This window comes from Lichenostomus cassidix, chromosome 14, assembly GCF_008360975.1.
Source record: "Lichenostomus cassidix isolate B80296 chromosome 14, HeHo_3.0, whole genome shotgun sequence".
Taxonomy (NCBI): Eukaryota; Metazoa; Chordata; class Aves; order Passeriformes; family Meliphagidae; genus Lichenostomus; species Lichenostomus cassidix.
In genome coordinates, this window is record NC_139495.1 from 4,305,297 (window position 1) to 4,320,862 (window position 15,566).

At 45.9% G+C, this 15,566-nt stretch overlaps 1 protein-coding gene across 3 annotated transcripts in view; it reads left to right on the forward strand.

The window, feature by feature from the left end:
- TTYH3 (tweety family member 3) overlaps positions 1–13,951 on the forward strand; it is a 73,118-nt gene extending 59,167 nt beyond the window's left edge. The window contains exons 13-15 of one of the 3 annotated variants that reach the window (XM_085074544.1): positions 665–740; positions 2,822–2,923; positions 8,255–13,951. In XM_085074544.1, the coding sequence (XP_084930670.1) occupies positions 665–740; positions 2,822–2,902 (157 nt within the window). In that variant the 3' untranslated portion in view covers positions 2,903–2,923; positions 8,255–13,951. Of the gene's footprint in view, positions 1–664; positions 741–2,821; positions 2,924–3,104; positions 6,718–8,254 lie in introns of those variants that run through there. The other 2 variants (XM_085074546.1, XM_085074547.1) reach the window with 2 other exon arrangements.
- Positions 13,952–15,566: the final 1,615 nt, after the last annotated feature.

The window sequence follows — 15,566 nt, forward strand, 5'->3', positions numbered from 1 at the left end:
ACTGTCTAAAGAAAAGAAGTAGGAAAGTATTGTCTGGGCTTCTTATTACACAATGATTCTGATCACCAGAAGACTTAACTCTTCAGACAGAGCAGTCTTGTCCGAAGCCTCCCAAGAGACTGAGGGCCAAGACAAAACCTGTGGGCTCTCTCTTTCTACAGTATTTGCAGTCAGCTCTGACATCTGTTGCAGTTTGGAGCTACCTAGTCCAGGTGGGATCTTCAGAGCTTTCTCCAGAAGTGCCTAACCCTGATCACATTTGGACAATCATCAGGACCCATCTGTTTTTTGGGCTGTCACATCATTTTGTTTATCCCCTTAGACATTGTCCTCATTTTATCTCTGTTTCTGCCACTTGGCAGTTCTGATGCTGCAGGGAGGGAGATTTTCACAAGGACCTATTTTTAAATCACTTGATGTGATTCATTGTGGGCCCTTCTGAGTAAGAATGTAAAAATAGTGCTCAATCTGAGGAAAATGATGATAGTTTTGTGCCCTTATCTGAAAAAGGGAGATCCACCTGGCCTGTAAGAAAAACTTTGGAGGAGACTGACCTGATAGAGTAGTTCTGGGGGTGAGGATGCTCTGCTCTGTGTCCCCATCAGAGACCTCCCCAGAGAGCCATGGCACGTGCCCCGTTACCATGTGTGTCTTCCTTTCCTAGGAGCCAGAATGCAAATTTCCAGAACCCCCGTTGCGAGAATACCCCGCTCATTGGCCGGGAGTCCCCACCTCCCTCAGTAAGTCTCTCTTTACTGCTCTTCTCTGCTTCAGCAACTTTGGGGAATACACACTGGCCACTCCTGTGTACTCCCAAGGGAGCTGATTGTGCAGCCAAACACAGGATCTGGCCCATAAATGGCAGCATCTTGAATAGACGAGCTATGTCTCACCTGCCATGGAGAATAAAACCCTTCTATACTACTTTGGACATTGTGCATGAAAAGTCTAAAACTCAATTGATTAACAATGGTAATCCTATGGGCCCAGTCCTGCCACCACTGAAGTGCATGAGTACCTTGATGGGTGACTTCAGCAGGATGATTCACTTGCATGCAGTGTACTTGCTATCTGTGGCATTGGTTCCTCAAGTTATAAAGAAACTTGTTTAAACTGTAAATTCAGAGTTATTGCTGAACCTCTCTCCTTAATCTGCCCTAATGAGATGGTAGGATGAAACCTGTATTATTTTTTTGTTGAGATTTATTTTTTTTAAATCTTTCTTTCACAACTGTTTACTTTCTTTGAAATCTATTTTTGTATTTAATTTCCTATGGAGGAAAAAAAAGAAACTTTCATGGAAGGTTTTGGTATTTGGAATGGCCTGATTGCCATTTCTGTATGCTGGATAAAACATGGGCTTCTCTTCATGTCTGGGTAAGAACAAAATGAATCTTGCCCTCCCTCGCTGGATCCCGTAAGCCCAACTTACAGCAGAACCTGGAGAACATGCCATCCCAGTGCTCACTAACTTGGTGGTGTAATTACAGAGGATGAGTAGTAAAATGCCTAATGATCAACCAGTCTTCAGGTATAGGTAAAGAAAATACACTCTGTGGTGCCTGGTTCAAACTGATGGGAAGGGGAGGAAGAGGAGGCTGGCGGATGAAGGAGTAGGAATTGTGGTGGAAAAGAGGGCATCACATTCATGGTTTCACTTCAAGAGGACCAGTTCATCTTGCTGTAAAGAAAGTGGAAATGTGCAGAGTTGATCCTTGTCTGTGTCCTTGGCCAGACCTCTTTCACCCTTCCCAAAGAGGTTTCCTGACCCCTGGTGCTCTGATCGTGAGCTCTGGTCGCATTATCTGCTCTCATCAGCCAGATGGTCTCAGCAGAAACCCTGAGGTGCTGCACTGCTGGCATTTCCTGGGGCAGAAGGGCACTGTCCCTCTGGTACTGCCAGGGCACATGTTCCTTCCATGTCCTGCTTCCCCTTGCCCTACAGCTCTTCTGCTTCAGAGAAAGCACATTCCCTTCCATGGGGCTGTAGTGAGGCAAGAAGTTCCCTGTACTTCAGTAGCTGTTTGTGTTAATACCCTGAGTGGGAATCTGAGTCCTGGTGCTTTAGGCTGGGGTTTGGGAGTAGATAAAGGTTTTTTTCTTCAGAATATCTTGAGCTGGCAGCTATCAGTGTGGGCTATGGGGAAGTGCAGGAGCTAGGGAGGATGAGGGAGCAGCACTGCACCCACAGAAAATGGAGCTTCTCCCCAGACAAGACAAAGAGCCAGGCTATAGGATAAATGTGTTTCCTGAAGGGATGTAGTAGACAGGCAGTGGAGAGAAGAAAAGTACTGTCTACTGTCATATTGGCAGGCAAGAGGGAAAGGCTTTTCTGGGATTTTTGTATTTGCAGTTCTCTGTAGCAGGTGGCTGAGACCATACTGAGGCAGAAAAAATGGTAACTTTTCATAGCAAATTGTCTGTGGGAGGAGAGAGCTGAAAAGGGAATACCAGTGCACACATCCCTGCCTCTTTTTGGGAGGGAGGAGAGGGAGATAACCATCCAAGTAGGTTATGTCCAGTGGGTAGACAGAGCTGACCTATTCCATTTAGCTTTCTGTGAACAGATGGTGAAAACTAAGATGTGATGATCCTGCTGCATTGTTTGTCCGTTACTTTTCCTGGCTTTTTGTTCGTTTGTTTGTGTTTTTCCTTCTCTCATTCCTTCTGTTTTCTCCTTCTTGCCACAGGGATACTCCCTTAGGGTTGTAGAGCCCACCTTGTCGCTGACACACACCACAGTTTCACTTGCTTGCACTGTGTTTTTCATGCACGTTGAGGCTGCACTCTCTTTTTCTCTCTCTTTCTTGCGTCATCACAGTTGTATTTGGCTGCCATGGACAGTAGCAGCCATATGAGCTGGCAGCTTAAGCCCTCGGACAGTGCACGGACATACTGGTAACAGCGCCCGCAAATGGAACAGGTACTGCAAAAAAGGTCCTTCTTGCTCAACCCCTTCTCCACTCCCAACCGCTCCCTTCATCCCTGCACTGTTTATCCCAGGCCAGTGCCTTTTATTTCTTCACATTCCTTCCCTCTGCACCTCCCACCCCATTCCCTCCTGCCAAGGGTTGAAATGAAAATCCATTTTGGCTCTGGTGCAGACTCAAGGAGCAGTATCAACCTTCTAGAGGCTTCTGGTGCACGTTGGGAGGGTTCCAGGTGCCCATGCCTCGCAAAAGCTACCTCACAGCAGCTTCAACTCGGAGTCCACACTTGAGAGCAGCTTGAACACCAAGGACTGAGTGCTGCTCAAACGTAGAAATAACCTTGCACTTCAAAAGCAGAATAGAAGCTCTCCCATCAAAAGAAGCCATTCTCTGGAAATCAAGAGAACCGATCTAGCAGCAATTCAGTCAAGAATGGTTGTCTTAATTCAGCTTTTGGCTTTCCTTGAGCACTACTGCTGTTCTGCTTGTCCTTAGTAGTCATAACACCATGTGCCCAAAACCATCGATACCAACCTGCCACAAGCTTTTAGCTCATTTGGAGGATTTTTGATTTTAAACTGTCCTGAAGAGTTACTTTATTGCCTGTCAGATCTGTGTGCAGCTTTCCCTTTTATCCTTACATTTAAGGTCAGAAAGGAGCAAATTAAAAAAAAAAATCTTTCCTAAGGGTCCAGACATAATCATTAAGATCTATTTCATTCTGTTTTAAAACCTTTTACTGTTTTGTTTGTTCTGTGTGTGTCCAAATCATCCCATCCATGTCCCACAGACTCTGTGAGCAGGTCCCTCTGAGAACCATTTCACTGTCTGAATTCCTCATGGGCTGTAGTTGCCGATGTTCTCCAAGACAGCCAATGTTTCTTCCCTCATAACAAAGCCACATGCCCACAGATAGAGGAGGTGGTCTGCATTTTGGAGGGGGGTTTAGCTTGGTTAAATACAGGGTATAATTAGGGCTACCAGACAACTCAGGTGGTGTGAAGGACAGTGCTCCTTCAAGGGAACTACAGGCGCACAGTGCCTGGAAGGTGTTGGTTCCAGTCAAAGCAGGGAGCCCACTGCTTTTGGCTCACGCACTCAGTGACACATATCTTGCATTCTCTTCCCAGAAATACATGTCCATAAAGCTGCTGCTGTTCCTTCTTCTCTGCTGTTCTTGTTGGCACTTTTGTCAGCCTTGCACTGGGATTCCTTTCTGTTCTGTTGGTGCTTGGTCTGCATCCCTGCTGCCCCTCGCTGTGTGCCTGCCTGCCTTGGGACTGCTGGGAAGGGTCTGCATCGGGTGTCTTGATGCCTCTGCCGTGGTGCATGGACACAAACAACCCTGTCTGGAAGCATGGTGCCAGCACCCTTGAAAAGCTCACAGCTTTCTCCAGTCTTAAGTCTTGCTGAGACTGCTCTTGTGCCTCAGCTTGTGGTGGGTTTTCTGCTTTGTTGTTCCTGTAGGTGGTATTGTAGCGATGTTAGATGGATCTGTTCCATGAAACAAAATATTAGTGAGGGTGGGGAAATTCTAGGGCCTTCATTCTAGACTTGAAATCCCTGGGCTGAAACATGACCTGATCCCAGTCTGCACTGTCTTCTGTTTATCTATGGTCCCACCCGAGCTTAATGTGGCTGTCTGAAGGGCTATGGAAAAGGCACTGCATTCTTTCCAAGGCTTTAAAAACAAACAAAACCAACAGAAGCTCTGTTCTTTTGACTTGAAAAACTTAAGTCCCTTTGAATTCAGAACCCACGGGCTGGAATTAGCTGTTTCCCTGCATCTTGTACCTCCCATACATAATAACACCAAACCCTGTGTGTTTACTGTGCTCTAGCTGTTTGAGATCAACTTTTCAGAACCTGAATCCAGAAGCTTTGGTCTTTATTGGAATACCTGAACAGCTCTGGCAGGAAATCAAAGTCAGGCTAGCTCAAGAGAAATACACCTGGGTTTTTAACCAGAAATAGTAAATGGTTTGTACTCAGTCATGGTTTCACATGGTAAGTGATCTTTCAGCATAGCTTAGTTAGCTGTGAAGTACACATGGAGTTCACAGAAATCAGTAGAATTTATGGCCTTTAAAACAAACTGATTATTCTGTTAATTTTTTTTTTTTTTGCAACCAATGATTCCTTTGTGCCCAGGCTATGTGTGTTAAGTGCCTAACTAGTATGTGCTGGCAAACCACACCTATGAAAGTTTATACCCTCAACAAGGCTGAATGTGAAGGAGAGACTTTTATTTTCTTTGGAGAAATACAAAAATAAACCTGTGTGCGATCAGCTGTGTTTGTCCGAGCTGGCTGGTAAGTGACTGAGAGGTGCTGTGTTGAATAGCACAAGCCACCAGCAGGAATGGTAACAAGAACTCTTTCAGGTGCCCTTTCTAGGGAAGCTGACAGTGAGGTGAAGGTATAGGTTGAAAGTTGTCCTCTGTGCTGTTTTTGAAAGGGTAAATGAGGCTGTATAGGCACATGGGTACTTCCAGTGAGAGTGCTGGAAGAATGACTGAATTGTGCGTGTTCTTTAACCTTCTATGAAAGCTCCTCTTTAAAGGAAACTAAATGCAACTGGGAATCTGACAGCTGTGGGCCTCAGAGTGGAGTCCAAGACCTCCTTGGTCTGAATTATGCTCAGGCTTTTTGTCTTTAGAATCACTTTTTAAAGGAGTTAAAGACTTAGTGATTTTTTTTTTTAACTCAACTGAAGATTTAATTATTTTACCTATAAATAATATAGTTTGGTTTCATACCCAAAGACTGGCAAGTGTCTGCTGATACATCTTCATCTGCTAGCCTGCCCAGATGTTGGGATCTGTGTGTTCCACAGCATCTTTCCTCTGCTTCCCAGCAGAGGATGCAGAGAAGGACTTGGAGGAAGGACTGCAGCATGTGGAGAAAGCATTTGTACACAGAGGGTGATGCTGTGAGTGGAGATCCTGAGCACACTGATAGAGCTGTGCTGGTTGAGAGGTGCACACTGAAGTGTTGGCTCTCTACTGCCAGGTTTCAATTATACTGATCATGGTCATTAAAAATACCCTTAGCAGAAAGAGTAACTGGGTATAAAGGTGCAAAAATCCTGAGTTAAGGAGAGAACATCAGCCCTAACTCTGACTACTCTGAGTCTTGATTTGTTCCTTGTGGTATTTTTACAGGTAGGTTTGAATGTAAAATACTCTCTGCTTGACTGTCCAGATCTTGTGTTCCTGATTACTTTGTTTTAGTGACACTTAAAAAATGGTGGGGTCTTGGAGGAAGGAGGGAATTCTTTTCAACTTCTCCCTCCGTGAAAGGTGTACTTTGTACATCTTTGAAATGCAATTCATCAAGTGGTCTTCTTGATTTTAATGCTTTAAAGAAAGTTTATGTTGCATGTTGTGTGCTGAACCTATATGACTTGTCCAGAAAGATGCACAATAACTTGAGGTTATCTGAGATTATTTTTTTTCTAAATAACTCTTACAAGACTTTAGCACCTGGAAAAGTTCTCTGTTCATACTCATCTCCTATCACATGTCACTGTAGAGAATGCACATGGAAAATGAGCAATCAAATACATTTTTCCTTCTAGGACACTCTTCTTAGCATGAGGCTTGGCTGATAATTTCAGCATTGCACTGCCTGAAATGTGCCCTACTTCCTGTATGAGAAAGTTCTTTGACTTCCAAAGCTCTCTGAGCCTGTTGGGTTATTCTCATATGTATTAATAACGCCCTAAACTTTATTTCTGAAACAGTAATCACATTTAATAAACTGTATAGATTATTGTCCTTAAAATAGCTCAGCTTTCTATTTTCTATCTTTTGCCCTCTCACTGACAAAAAATACATCTTAGAAAGAACAGATGTATCCTTTGTCTTCTAAATATAGATGCCATTTCTGGGCCAGAGTTTTATATTAAGATCCGTGTTCTGCAAAAAGTTTTCCAATTATGGAAGACACTGAAAGCTGAGTGTGCAAATAAGCCACAGGTATCTTCATCTTGTGCTGATGGGATCAGCTCTGCCAAAGGAGCAGTTTCTCTCTTCTTTGTGCAGAGGTTCAACCCAGGTCAGTCTTTGAAGGAAAACTGATAAAATACTGTTAATTCTCTGAAAACCCCCACGGACAGCTGAGCTTTTGAGAGCCTAAAGATGCCTCATAATGTTCCTTCCCAGTGGGCAAGATAAATCATACCTCCTGGTGTGAAACTGCCTTTCAGTTGTCTCTTTACCAGCTTAACTGGCTATTTTATGTGGTTTGGTTTAAGAGGTGATAAAAAGCCAGTATGCTGAAGAGCACTCTTGGGAAGTAAGCTGTGGATATTATAGAATTATTCAAGCTGCAGAGAGTATAAGAAGAGGAATGAAATGTCTGTCCTCATTGCTTGGTTGTTAATATTGTGGTAGAAGAACCCAGAAGACATTGAATACATTGGCATAAAGAGGCAAAGTTCTGTTCTTACTGCTGGATACTATTTACGTGTTTTTCAGCTCATTATTCAAAGCTGAATGACATGTTACCTCAGTAGCTTCTGCGAGCTGTTTAGAACAGACCTTGCTTAGAATAAAAAATTAAAAACAGCACCACCACCTCCAAATCGAGCTACCCTTCATCTTTCTGACTTGCTCTTCTCACCCCCACGCTGGAGTCTCATCTGCTGCTGCACAGTGCACAGCTTGGATCCCAAGCCACAGTGGGCTGTCACCCACCTGAGGACTTGCCAATATCATCCTGTTTGATGGCAGCCTGTTTCCAGCCTCACAGGGTCTGTTCTTTCTTGGGCATAAATCATTTTGCTATTCCTCGCTTTTCTTCCAAACTGCCCATCTGTGGCACGTGTAGTCTTCTGATGCTCTCATTGCTGTAAAATACAACATGAAGATGCAGTGAGCACCCATTTTCTTCTCAACCTCCTTTTCTGGCATGGTTGAAAGCAGTAACATGACTAAGAGAGGATGGAAGTTTGGGGTGGGTGTTTACATCTGCATCATTCCCATTTCCCTCTCTTCTCCCAAGCAACATATGTCATGTTTTGACTTAGTGACTGTTGGATTTCCTTCTCTAGAGAGCTTGGATAAATCATCAGCCCATCTGCACTGACCTGGCCAGCACCCCTGCAGCACACTGGCAGAATGTTACTCAGACTGAATTATACAGTGACTTGTGAAATTTTCCTTTTAAGACTGAGCCAACAGCTCCTTGAAATGCTTGCTGTACATACACACCATTTTACGCTGAGAAGTGGTAGAAATCTGTGGTTCTGTCGTGACATTAGTCATTCTGACTTAATTCTCTGTTTGTTTTGTTTTTTTGTCTTGTCTTTTCTTTCTCCAGTACACCTCCAGCATGAGAGCCAAATACCTCGCCACCAACCAACCTCGTCCAGATGCTGGCAGTGTGCATTAAAATGAAAAAAAGAAAGCAAAAAAAAGAAAAAAACAAAAACAAAACCCACACGTGCAGTCAGACTAAACAATGTGCCAACTGCTGTGCCCCTGTGCTGTCCTCGTAGAACAATCCTGCTGTTCTGCCCAAAATCCAGTGCAGCTCCTTCTGTTTCTCCAGTCCAGACCACCCTTCCAACCTGATATCTGCCCACTGGAGTGGAAGCTCCTTTTGAATTTAAGCCTTCACCTTGTTGTACCTGATGTGCAAGAGAGCAAACCTGTGCAGGCAAACAGCTGAAAGCACCCAGGCAGGAAACTGAGCCCCCAGCCCTGGGCCAGCTGACCAGAGTAGCCTGTCAGAAACAGGTGGTGAATATCTTCTGCCCCCTTTTTCCCCCCTTCTGTTCCAAGAAGGGCTTGGTGAAAGATGGTGGTAGATTGTCTTCATTTGTGCAGTGGGACCAGCAGCCTGTCAGACTGAAGGTCTGAAGCAGCAGGACTCAGTGCCTGTGACTGGTGTGCAAAGAAGGAATGCTGAGGGAATGCACAGCCCAGTGTCCTGCTGGGAATGCTCTGGTCCACTGCACTGTGTGAGGGAGGAGGGAAACTCCTGCCTCATGGTGTCACTGCATATCCACTGGAAGTTGCTCTTCCAGAGCAAACCATTCCACTACCCTGGTTAACTACTTTTTTTTTTAAGTCCATTAAGAAAATGCCTTTTTCTTTCCCAATTTATTGATCATGTGAATTCTTGAGGAGGAGCAGGGGGGCCCAGCACCAGTCAGTTACCCTGTCCATTGCTCTGGGCTTGACCTCTCTGCTCCATCAGGGAAGCCCAGGGATTTGCAGATGGCATTCTGGGTGCTGCCTTTTCAAGGCTGACACACAGATCAAACAAGAGCCAGCCGCTCACTTGGTGCCAAATTTTTCCAGGGAAAGACTCATAAGACTTTAGGGGAGGTATTTTTGCACTAGAGTTTTGGCTCTCTGATGCTAGATCTTGTGGGACAGTCAGCTTGCAAAAGCAAGAGAAACTGGAAGCACCGACGGATTTATAGCAAATGCAAGCTCTCCCCACAGGAGTGACCTGTGAACTCTGCTGGACTTTCTTTTTTCCTTTTTTATAAATCATAATCTACAGCACGGGGTTGCTGAAATGGCATTGAAGGAGGTTTTTGGAGCCTCGGTCCTAACAAACTCACAAGATTGTCAGTGTATCTTCTGTGTTCTAGAGTCAGAAACCCTGGACAACATTGTGACTGTCAGAACAGGTTTATATTTTATTGTGTTTTATTTTGTTTAGTTTTCGAAGGCACATTGCTAACCACTATCTGACCATACTAATGCACATGTTAGGCATTTCCTAGACGTGAGGCAGAACAAGGCTTGCAAAGGGGCAGCTGGGTGCCTGCAGAGGGCAACATCCTTCACTGGTGCTGTACTTCCCACTGAAGAGCAGTGCTCCAAAGGGCACTGCCAGCTTCCTGCTGGAAGAGGAGACTGCCTCTTGGGAGGTACTGTCAAGTACTGCCCTTTCAGTAGGGTGACTATGATATTCCTTTTTGTCTTTTTACCTCTTAGTAGGGGCATCTTAGCAGAGCTGCTGAGCATTATATTAAATAACTGGCAGAGGAAATGAAGTGGGAAGCATCTCTCAAACTGGGGTTGAGCCACTGGCAGAGGCACTTCGTTGTCACCTCAGTGATGTTCAGAGTCGGTGTCTGTTCACCCCACATTTGCTGTTTGGGGCACAGAATTACCAATCTGCCTTTACTCAAGTCAGTTGCCTTCTTGCAGTGAGGTGGGAACTGCTCCTGGCAGGCAGCTAAACAGGCTCATGGGATCTGCTGGGAAATGGTACCAGCTCTGTGGCAGAGCAAGCTTTGAGACTCCTCTTAAGATAGAAACCACTACTAAACTGCAAGGCCAGCTGTTACCATTCAAAGGAGTGAGAGACAGGGAGGAGGCATCACCATACAGACAGGAAGAGGAGGTTTTGGAGTAAACTTCACACTTCACCATAAATCTCTGGAAGCAGGATTTTCTTGCTCAGGTCTGAGTATGCCCTTTCAGACACATTGAATGGGCTTCACACTGAAACATACCTCTGTTTTATCAAATAACAAGGGCAGGGAAACGTGGTCACAGGAGGAATGGAGGATACTGTGGCTCATGAGCCCCAGGGTTTCCATCCTGTCTTTGAGCCTACCAGGAGATGTGGGTTTTGCAAGGTGTGGTGTGGTGATCTTGCAGGGCCCCGAGCACCTAACTGCTCTCTTGGGGGAAACCCAACCTCTCCCTCACTTTGAAGAAAGAATCAAGAGCCATATAATCCTTAATAAGACTGAGCTGTTCTGCCATCAACCCTCCTTGCAAGGATGTGCCCCGATTGCTACTCACATTATCATCTTTAGGGGAGCTGCCCTGAAATCTGTGGCTCAGTCCTACTGGTGGAAGGCAAGTGTTTTGGAAGCCAGAGGGTGTGGGGAGCCCTGTGAAAACAAGTGCTTCTCTGTACTAACACCTTTGTACACAGAATGCACCCAAACCTGTGTGTGACTGCACTTCAGGCTGGGTCTAAATTGTCACATTGGCACTGTGTGTGCCACACAATAACAGGAGCAAGCCAATGCCTTTGTTTGCAGCATCTAACAGAGCAGCCACCTTGACCTGCTTCCTTCCAAGGTTTGGCATAGCCACTTCCAGCACCCACAACAACTTCTGACAGCGTTTGGGGCTCGCAGCAAGGCACAGCTGTGGAGATATGTGCTCTGTGACTTCAACATATAACTGGAAAGAATGTTATGGAGATAACATTTTGCTCTCTGGAGGCCAGCACGACGTGACTGCGGTGTGAGTGGTGTACCTGTGTCCAGCCAGCACTTCCTTTACTTGACATGGATATTGCACTTTTGTAAAGCATCCTGGAACTCTGCTGCCCCGCTGCATGCTGTGCAGAGCGCTGGATAGGAAACACAGACAAATGGGTTTCTTTTGGTTTATTATTATTATTATTATTATTACTACTTTTTTTTTTCCTTTTTTATTTTACTGGAACCTTGAGCAACAGCGTGGCATTTCTGCAGGCTGGTCTGAATGGATCTGCTGAAGAACAGATGGCCTTTGCCTATTCTTATGGCTGCGACATAATCAGTCTCATCCATATGGTCACATTTTGTCTGAGGAGGGGACTTTGAAAAGCCAAGATCTCCCAGACTCTGTGTCTCCCTCTCGGGTGAACAGCAGGTGCTATCTGGCGAAGACTCATCTGTTCTGGATGGCATTCATGGTTGAGGGAGTCCAAACTCTTCAAGCTGCAGGAGGTAAAGCTGTAGAGACTTCTCTCTCTTCCATCATGTCTCTCTGTTTTTAATGTGACAAAATGCCAAGGCCATATCACTTGGTGTGTCCCAGCTGACCTTATCGGACATTTCTCCTGTTATTGGTTGCTAGAAAAAGGGTCCAGAAGTCAGGGGAGCTGAGATTGGCCTCTGGACACCTCGCTGACTGCAGAGTGGACGGCAGCTTGTCCGGTTGAAGGTGACTGCATCGGTGAAGACACTTCATGTTACTTTTTCAGAAGCACAAATGTGGTCATTGGCTTGTCTGGTTGGCTTGGTTTATTTCCACTGCATCATCATGTGTGAATGACACTTTCTTTTGGAACTGAGAACTCTTCCAAGCACACAAACATCTCCACAATGTGAAATGTAAATAGCATGTTGGACTCTTGTGTCCAGTGTTCAAGACTGCATTGTAATTGTAAAGGAAATCAAATCAAGACTTGGCTGTGAATTTCTTGTGCTGTCTTGGGAATTATAACTGTAGTGTTTGTATCCTGTATGTATTATTAAACTGAGTTCATTTTGTGTGCTGATAAAAGGGTTCAAGCTGAGATTTTTAGCGTGCATCCATGTATCCAAATGTGAAGGATGGAGTGCTCCCTTCCCCTCCTGTCCTTTTTAAGTTTTCTCCATTTGATAGGTGTTGATTTTCCGTGTACAGTCATCTCAGCCAAGATGCAAGGGATGTTCATTTGAGTGCTTTGAGGGGGACACAGTGCATGGGGTTTTAAGTGATCCTAAGTTAGGATTTCCATAGCAGTTCCCTGAAACTACATGAAAAGTTTGGCCTTTCTGAGAGTTAAACCATTTCTCAGGGAGCTGCTCAGCCATTGCTCTCGAGAGCTTTGGGTGCTGCAGGGTGGTAGGAGACAGGAGTGGGTGGGTGCCTGTCAGAGCAAGCTCCAGGTGCCTGTGTGAGCAAACCCAGGCTTCACTTCTGGTGCCCCCTTCTCTTCCTCCCAGCAGCAACCGAAATACCATTCTGAGCCCTTTGAAGAAGAGAGAAGTGTCTTGGCTTGTTGATCCTCACCACCCCCCTGATTCGGGAGGAGATGGGGTGGGTGGGTTTTCCTTCAGCTCGGGAGAGGAGCTGTCTTTGAAGTACTTCCTACCTGGGGACCCAGGAGAAGCCAGGGTCTCCCCCAGCTCAGCAAGTCTGTCAGAGTCACTCAGTGAACATCTCTGGGTGGGAGGGAAAAAGCCCTCCAGGGAGGTACCAAGCAGTAGATCTCACGCCTTGAGACAAGAGAACTGACAAGGCTTAGTCTGTACCTCCTTTCATCACAGCCTACTCCCCTTTTCCAGAAATATTTGTGTGCATGCTATGGATGGCTTCCCTAGGCATTCCAGGAAGCCCAGCAGAAGCGTGGGATGTTTTGGTAGCAGTTCCTAGATGGCTGACAAGTGGTTTGTGCTTTCAGGGGGGTGTGGGATCTCTGCCAAGCTGTGATGGTGAGCGTGCTGCCCAGCTGGGAGAGAAGGATGGGCTACTGGTGGCCTGGAGCTGCCGGGTGCTCACCCAGCCCCTGTGGCTGCACGAACAAAGTGGAACATAAATTGATGTACAACCAGAAAGTTCAAAATACTCCTGTCCTAAAGAGGATAAGTGTAGCATGAAGCTCTTAGGTGCTCTGCGTATTTGATACCACATTGCTCCTCACTATGCAATTCCCAACTCCTTCCTTCCTGTTCCTCCTTTAATCTCACACCAAGACTTCTCCAGTGGCCTCTGCCCAGGAGGCTGCTGAAGTCCCAGAAAAGCCTCATTTCTTCCATTGTCCTCTGCACTGGGTGCAGCTGCCCAGCCGTCACGTCGCGTGCCTCAGGTCCCTTGGTAACGGGAGGCCCCATGAGTTTTATTCACATCATTCAGAGGGAAGTTTATTTTCTTGGACACTGTGCACAGAAACCTAATGGTGATCATGTACCTGGCCTTTTTGTAACTTCTCTGTTTTGTTTTTTTTTTTTCTTCTTAACCATAATGGTTGTATATCATACCACTTTATATACATATATAATATATAAATATATATAATTTTTTTTTTAAACTTTGGACCTGCTAGTTTCTTTCAAGTGTTCCTGCACTTACCCAAAATGTTTTTAAATTGTGAGGATTAAAGAGGATTGAGCCCATTTTTGTATCTTTACTTTTAATTCTGTAGTTCTCTTGATTGTAACGTAGCTATTTTTTACTGTAACTTTTTGGTTTGCAAATACTAAACAAAAAAACCTAAATGTAATTTCTGTGGTTTCTATTCAGCTTGGGTTTCATGTTTTAAAAATAAACGATTTAAAACCACTGTTCCTGGTTATTGATTTGTGTTTTGTCCCAAAGTGGGCATGGGGCTGGGCTGGTGGGGCTGTCCTTGTACCTGGGGGCAGAAGATGCTGAGGCAGCTGTGGGACACATCAGCCTGAGGAGATGTTCTCCCTGTGCCCAGAGTGTTTTAACCCCCCTGAGCCCCCTGTGGTCCTTTGATTCCTCCCCACTGGAGCAGCAGCCAACCCAAGTGGTTCATTTTCACCAGCAGAAGCACAGGAAGTGTGGAAAAAGGGCCTGGGATGGTGCCCCACCAGCTCACCATGGTAAAGGCATTCCTCTTTGGGAGAAGATGAAACTCAGCGTGGGCTCACCTTGCTCAGTGCTGCCCCAGGGTATTGTGGGTTTCTTTTTAGTTCTGTGTTTGTACAGTTCTCTGATCACAAGCCCACCACCGCATCGCTATCACGTACTGAACTGAAGCCTTTACCTTCCTCTGACTTTCCTGATCTGTTTTCTGCCTGATCCTGCCAGTCAAAGGAGGGATTGGGCTCCTGGCTCCATCCTGTGCTATTCTTGCCCTGACCACAGCCCCTCCCTTCTTAGGTGTGAGGATAGGCAATAATTTAACTCTGTCGTTGTAAATACTATATATTTTTTAAATGCTGAAATCCACACCTGTGCTCTCAAGTCCTGCCCATCGGTCCAGTGCAGAACCACAGAGGTCTCCTTGTTGAGACTTTCCCCCTCACTGGCTGTGAATCTCAACAGACACCAGTTTTCCTCCCTTCACTAATAATTGACAGATGTGTCTCCACTTTTCTTTTTTTATTCCCATCTAAAGGAGGAACCCACATTTCCCATCTTCATCCCTGACCTGAGATGATTAAATCTGTTCTCTAAAAGGCCTTGGAGCAGTCAAGGGAATCTCATGGCGTGAAGGAAAATAAAGCCTCAGTCAGAGTCATCAGTGTAAATATTTTACCAGGTTTATGGACTCCACCAGGGATGGGAACATGCAAATGCCACCTGCCTGGTGACCTCTCCCAGTGTTCCCCAGCCACCCCCAGCAGCTGCAGCTTCACTCACCCTCTGCACTGCTCCCAGTCCCAGCAGGAGCAGGGCAGGGCTCTCTCCTGAGCCATTCAGGGCTTGGAGAAAACAGAGGGAAGGGTGAAGTATGTGTTTGAATAAACCTTGCCTTCAGATCAGCCTTCTGTAGTGGTCCCTTAGATCTCAGTCCTCCCAGATAAGGCAGGGAGGGATGCCCCGGGGAGATGCTTTCAAACCTGTTTGCTCTGTGATGTGAGGAGCTGTGCTAACACAAGCTCTGCCTCCCGGAGCTCCCGTGGGATGGAAAACCATCAGGCAGAGCTGGTGGCTGTGGGACACAGTCACTGACTGTGTGTCCCCATCTACTGTCACCTCTCGGGGTGGGAAATGGCCCAAGCTACAAGTCACGTTTTCTGCCAAATGTGGCACTGGGCAGGCAGCACCTGCTGCTGATGCTGCAGCCTTCCTGCCCAGCTCCTTCCATCGGGTGCATTGCAGAGCTGCATTTGTGGTTCTTCAGGAGGGTCCAGTGGGGACTCACACTCTCTGTGAGCCCAGCAAGGCAGCAGGCAGCTGAAATTGCAGCTCCTCTTCTCTAACCC